The 6264-nt window shown below is 49.1% G+C and overlaps 1 protein-coding gene across 1 annotated transcript; it reads left to right on the plus strand.

The window, feature by feature from the left end:
* Positions 1-2262: 2262 nt before the first annotated feature.
* SLC35C1 (solute carrier family 35 member C1) lies at positions 2263-5661 on the plus strand. Its single transcript, XM_053946815.1, has 2 exons — positions 2263-2881; positions 4634-5661. The coding sequence occupies exons 1-2, from the start codon at positions 2338-2340 to the stop codon at positions 5191-5193; spliced, it is 1104 nt and encodes a 367-aa protein (XP_053802790.1). The 5' UTR covers positions 2263-2337; the 3' UTR covers positions 5194-5661.
* Positions 5662-6264: the final 603 nt, after the last annotated feature.

A 6264-nucleotide genomic window follows, 5' to 3' on the forward strand; every position in this document is an offset into this window, starting at 1 on the left:
ATCGAAAGCAAGCACACCAACACCAGCTTTCTTTGTCCAGAGGGAACATGATTCCCATCAGAGCCCAGATGCTGCTTAGAAGGCAAGGGTTGTGAGGAAGGACAGCATCATTTACTAAAGCCACTAATGCACCTGGGAGAAAAAAAAAAATCAAGTGATTCAGACTTCAGGCTTTGAGAAAAGCATGTTATGCCTGAAACATTTCCCAGCCACACCAACTGGCCTAATTAAGTACTTTTCTCCCCAAAACCTCTACTATGCTTCTGTCCTTCCCAACTCTAAGAGCAGCAAAGATTGCTATGGGGGCCAATTAATGCTGTTGGCTTTGCTTCCAAAATCCTCTTAATTATGCCCTGTGCAAATTGCTGGGCCCCAGAACATTGCAAACCAGACACTTTGCAGCAGTCTCAGCTGAAAGAAGCAAGGGTCACACTGACCAGTGTTTGACAGAGCTCACTGCTGCCTCTCTCACCACATGGAATCTGGCATTAATTTTAATATATTTCATCCTGTCCAGCAGTTTAAATTCACAACATGCTAGAGTTTGTTATTGAAAGGCTTCTTTGTTATAAAGCACCATTAAGAGAACGTGGGATGTTTTGGCATGTGATTATGGGCAGATGGGTGTTTTATACCTGGAATGATGATGTGGGACTGTGGGATAACTGAGTTAGCATGAGAATGTGTGCAGCCTATCCTAACACCCAGGCTACATTGAAAGCAGTTAGCCCCTGTATCGCTTGCAATGTAGCAGGGTAGTGCACAAGTCAGCACAGGCTGTACCTCAGTATTGGAGAGGTAAATGGCATTGGCAGAGACATTCTTCTGGTAAGATAACTAAATTATTGATACAGGAATGGGAACTAGGCAGCTGACTCTTGCCTGTGCTGCCCTTGCTTGCACATGTCACCATGCCTGCTTCATTTAGGTTGTATTGGGAAGGTTTTATTTACCTCCACAAAAATGCAAACCTGTTTTCTGTACAGAAGGTTTAGGCAGCAGAGGACACTGTGCTTTTGATGGGATGTGAGCAAAATTCATGCTAGCAAACCACTGCATGTCCAATACGTAGACCCCACTTGCTCCAACCAGCACATGAAGGATGCTGACACAAACCAGTAAAGCAGTGTTGTTCCTGACACAAAGACCACTACCAGTCCCCTCCTGCCACCCACTGCCCAGTGATTACAGTGCTGGTCACCATTAGCATCCATGAGCATGGCAGCCCCTCCCCAGCAGTCCCACAGCAAGGCCCTTCCTCCTGGCTGTGGAGGGTGCCCAAGGACCATCCTCAGGTCCTCGTTAAACTGCCCCAGTTGCTGTCTGCCCCAGTTGCTGTCTGCCCCTGTTGTCCCAAATTGGTATGAAGGACACCAATCCACACACAGAGTTGAGGTATTTGATTTATTTACAGTTCTTCACGGAAAGGGGTGGCAAATCCACAAGGCCAGTGCGACAGCTAGCAAAACTTTTCACTATTCACACATTTTTGCAAACAAAGGCATTGTTTGCTATAGAACAAAGCTAATTCATTGGCTACAAGTTACCTAGATTTTTTGTTGATTAATATTCTATCTTCTATTGACTGATGATTTTCTCAATTCTCGTGGTTATTAGTCCACATGCTCAGTCTTTCTCTTCTTTTGGGTCAGTGGGTTTCCTGAGCTGGTGGTCAGTGAGTTGGTGGTTATAATCTCCCCCTGTTGGAATTACTTTTACCCAGTCAGAGCTGATCATAGTACCGTTGCTGAGTTGTCTTTATTAGTTTCTTCCTTATCTTAGGGGTCCTGCCAAATGTCCTTAGGACCTGTAAATTCTACATTCTTTGTGTGCCCTGTCAGCTTGTCCCCCAAGCTTTGCTAACTTCCACCTGGGTCAGAGGTCGTTGAAACGTGTCGAGACCTAAACCTTAACAAGGCTATTCTACCGACAAGTAATTTCTTTTTGACACCCGGGCATCACTTAGAGCTTGCATGTTCGCTGCTCTGTGTTCCGCGGATTAAATCTCCTTTCTTTGTTGATTCGACCTGGAAGTATAAAAAGTTCAAATATTAAAGAGCATCCTTTCTTAAGAATTTTAAAATAAATTTCATATTCGCAACAGCCGCGCTGCCCCGGGGCGGAGCGGGCGGCGGGGCCGGGCCGGCCCTTCCCCCGCCATGGCGCCGCGGCCGGGGCGGTGCCGAGCGGCGCCCGCGGGGCGTGAATAAAGCACGGCGGGCGGGGCCGCGGCGCTCCGGGACGCGCGGGGCCGGCGGCGCAGGCGGGTGAGCGGGGCCGGCGGCAGCAGCAGCAGGAGGCGGGGGCCGGCGGCCGTCGCTGGCGGCCCGGCCCGCCATGAGCAGAGCGCAGCTGACGCGGACGGGGATCCTGCGGATGGCGCTGGGCGGCGGCGGCGCTGACCCGCTGCTGCCGGCGGAGGGCGGCGGGGGCCGGCGGGCGCCCTTCCTGCTGCGGGCGCTGCGCATCGCTGTGGTGGTCTGCCTCTACTGGTTCACCTCCATCGCCATGGTCTTCCTCAACAAGTACCTGCTGGACAGCCCCTCGCTGCGCCTCGACGCCCCTCTCTTCGTCACCTTTTTCCAGTGCGCCCTCACGGCCGCCCTCTGCCTGGGCCTCAGCCTGGGGGCGGCCTGCGGGCCCCCCTGCGCCGGCCTGCCCACCCTCCGCCTCGACCCCAAGGTGTCCCGCAGCGTCCTGCCCCTCTCCGCCGTCTTCATCGGCATGGTCACCTCCAACAACCTCTGCCTCAAGCATGTCGGCGTGGCCTTCTACAACGTGGGGCGCTCCCTCACCACCGTATTCAACGTGCTGCTCTCCTACCTCCTCCTCAAGCAGACCACCTCCCTCTATGCCCTTCTGGCCTGCGGAGTTATCATAGGTGAGGGGGAGCAGGAAGGGCTGCTCCCATCCGACAGCCAGCCCCGGAGAGACGGTGGTGGGGTACCTTTCCCTTGGGAAGTCATCCCCACCTGCATGGCAGCTCCCTGGTGATGTGGGGTAGCTCCGGGCTCGTGCCTTGCTCTGTCTATGGCAACCAAATTTGTATGTCTGGAGGATGTAGGTGACTCATTCAGGGAAGAAATTGCTCTCATTTGACACAGCTCCCTTTTGCCTTCGAGCACTAAAACTTCTCTACCCTCTAATGAAGTTTAACTTACCTTACCTTTTTGTTTCTTCCCCCTGTGCGGGTCATAAAATAGCAGATGGCTTTCTCCCTGTTCCCAAGTTCTTGTTGATTATTAACTTCTGTAACAATAACACTTATGTCAGGTCCACCGGGACCATACAATAGAACCAGCCAATTGGCTTTTACAGTAGGCTGAATGCATGTGATAAAGGGTTAGCTGATCAAGCCAAGCGTAAAACACGACCAGAAGATCTGGTTGCCTGGTTAGGATGTAGGGCAAGGCATTGAGTGGCTTAACAGGAATGCTTATAAGTTGTCCATTCCAAAGACAAAATAATCCCAAAAGCTACCTTCCACTGAAGGGCCATTTAGATGCCAAGAATGGTGAACTGTTGATTTCAGTCTGGTTCCAGGTGTGCATGCATTCACTTAGTGTTAGATGGCCAGAAGGAATCGGATGAAAATAAGAGAATCTCATCTCCATGGAAGAGGTGAACAGGAACAGAGCTACTGTATTTTCTACAAGTGATGTAAGCAATTGCCTTCAGCTAATCTGTTGTTCAGGCACTGCCCAGGAGTGTGGTGCCTGGCAGGGTTTCTCCAAGGTTCAGAGTCTGTCCTCCTGGCTCCATCTCCTTTTGCCGTGAGAGCATCGCCTGTGTGCCTGTAACAGCAGAGCTGAGCAGCCTCTGTGGCCTGACACAAAGCCTCTCCTGTTGGTGCATGGAACCCATTTGTATCTGGGCTTAGTTTCAAGCCTGTTAGGTGCTTTGCAGGCAACTTGCCAGACAGCCTCCAACAAGAAGCAGCTAATGAAAATGTGGTGCAGTGCTCCTTCAGTAGCTCATCTCCCTTTTATGTTTTGCGTATGAGCTGGATGGGGAGAGGTCTCCCTCTCTGCCCTGGAGATGCAAAGCCTGTAGCTCCTGTTTTGGAGGTGGTTAGACAGTGCTTTGCCTATCAAAGTTTATCATGAAGATGCTGCACACAGTTTCTGCCTTTTGATTTTTTTTTTTTGTCATGCTTAATATTACATCCATGTTTTTACTATCTTTCCATCTTATTCTCTGGCCTATATTTTCCTTGCTGTTAACAGCAGAAAAAAGTCTATAAAGTTGGGTTTTTTCAAACTTTGAAGAATATCTTCAAAAAATATTTGAGAATATTTTTTCTACCCATATGTCAATTTCCAGCATTTTCAATTAAAAACAAAATGGTCTCCTGAAAATTACCTATATGCAGAGACTAGCTGGAATGGTAGTTTCTGAACTGCCGCCTGCTCAGTGTGGGAATTAGTCCTCTGCGGTTGAATTACCTGCACAGTAAATTTCCTGCACTCGTAAAATAAGTCTTCCCAGTTGTGGCATTTTGTGGGTTCACATAATAAAACGGGGAAGCCCTTAAACCTGTCTTTGTTGTTGTTCACCATAAAGTAAATGATGAATTTTTGACTGTTTTGAGCCTTTCAGCAGTTCAGATGATGCCTGATTTGTTTGGTTGCAGGTGGCTTCTGGCTGGGTGTTGACCAGGAAGGAGCAGAGGGTACTCTGTCATGGACAGGTATATTCTTTGGGATCTTAGCAAGCCTTTGTGTCTCTCTCAATGCCATCTATACCAAGAAAGTGCTGCCTGTGGTGGATGGTAGCATCTGGCGCCTGACCTTCTACAACAACATCAACGCTTGCGTCCTGTTCTTCCCCCTCATGGTGCTGCTGGGCGAGTTCCGCACCCTCTACCACTTTGACAAGCTGGGGAGCCCCAGTTTTTGGGGCATGATGACCTTGGGGGGAGTGTTTGGCTTTGCCATTGGGTATGTGACTGGACTTCAGATTAAGTTCACTAGCCCACTCACCCACAACGTGTCTGGGACAGCCAAGGCCTGTGCACAAACAGTGTTGGCTGTTATCTACTTTGAGGAGACAAAGAGCTTCTTGTGGTGGACGAGTAACTTGATGGTTCTGGGGGGCTCCTTTGCCTACACATGGGTGAAAGGGCTGGAAATGAGAAAGGTGCAAGAGGATCCTAATGTCAAAAGTGGTGAAAGAAATGACACTGGTGTGTAGGTGGCTCCTGCACCTCTATTTTTGGGCCTGGGGTGGGGGATAACCCTTGGTGCACCTTTCTTCCTGGGGAGAAGAAGAGCAAGGAGCAGGAAGAAATGCACCTGCAAAGTGTATGGGGAACTGTGTCAGGAACCAGAGCCAAAGACCTGACTGGATCATGTTTTATCTCACCCCATGTCAGAGTTGGGGAGAGCATGTGTTGTAGAGATCAACTGGGTTGGGCTTTTTGTGATTGTTTTTTAAAATTGATGTTGTTATTTACCTAATCTGGGACATTTGCATGGGGGGGGGGGGGGGAGTTGGGCTCATATCAGACAAAGACTGGAATGGGAGCTTTGTGTAGTTAGGCATCTAAAATTAACTGAATGAATGCAATCTGGAGTTATAAAATCCTGAACCTGCAGGTAAGGAAGAGGCAAGTAGCCAGACTGTTTGGGTTAGACTTCAGTAAACTGTTCTGCTGTATAAGGTTTTTGCAACAGCTGTTCTTCCTGTTGCCCCATTCAGTGCAGAGGATGTAAATTCTCTCCCTTCTGGCTATGTACAAGTCTAAGCAACAGCACTGCCTCCAAAATGTCTTTCAGAGTCAGTATCACATCCTTCTGAGGTTTTTTCCTGTGTTGCTTTACACCTGGTTTCTTAATTTGAGGAAGCATGCTAAGAGTCAGGAATTAAGCTTCTCATTCTCTCTGCACTGTATCCAGTGAGGGAGAGCATGCTCATTCCAGTGGCCTTTCTCATGGAGTGAACTTGGCTTCTGTGTCACTCAGTGACAGGCAGGAAGAGAAAAGTTACTCTGAAACACTTGCTGCTGTAGGGTGGGGATCCCAGTTCACCCAGGGTTTGCAACACTTCTCCTTACCCTCTTTGTAGGGGGTAGGTTTGTAGTGTAAATGGAGTTGTTACCCATTCCCTTGTTTCAGGGGGCTTGTTCCATGTTAACTTTGTAACTCCTCTAGCGTTTGCAGTTTGTGTTTTGATTTGTTCCTTTGAAATACCCCCATGGCCATCTCAGCAAATCATTCAATGCGATGAGTTTTGCTCAACTGCATCAATCCCTGTGCTTGGAAC

Source organism: Vidua chalybeata, chromosome 6, assembly GCF_026979565.1.
Source record: "Vidua chalybeata isolate OUT-0048 chromosome 6, bVidCha1 merged haplotype, whole genome shotgun sequence".
Lineage (NCBI taxonomy): Eukaryota > Metazoa > Chordata > Aves > Passeriformes > Viduidae > Vidua > Vidua chalybeata.

Excerpts from the sequence above, each read along its gene's own strand:
- SLC35C1 (XM_053946815.1), top strand. The coding sequence starts at position 2,338 with ATGAGCAGAGCGCAGCTGACGCGGACGGGGATCCTGCGGATGGCGCTG. Across the intron at positions 2,882-4,633 it reads GGCCTGCGGAGTTATCATAG|GTGGCTTCTGGCTGGGTGTT; the intron begins GTGAGGGGGAGC and ends GTTTGGTTGCAG.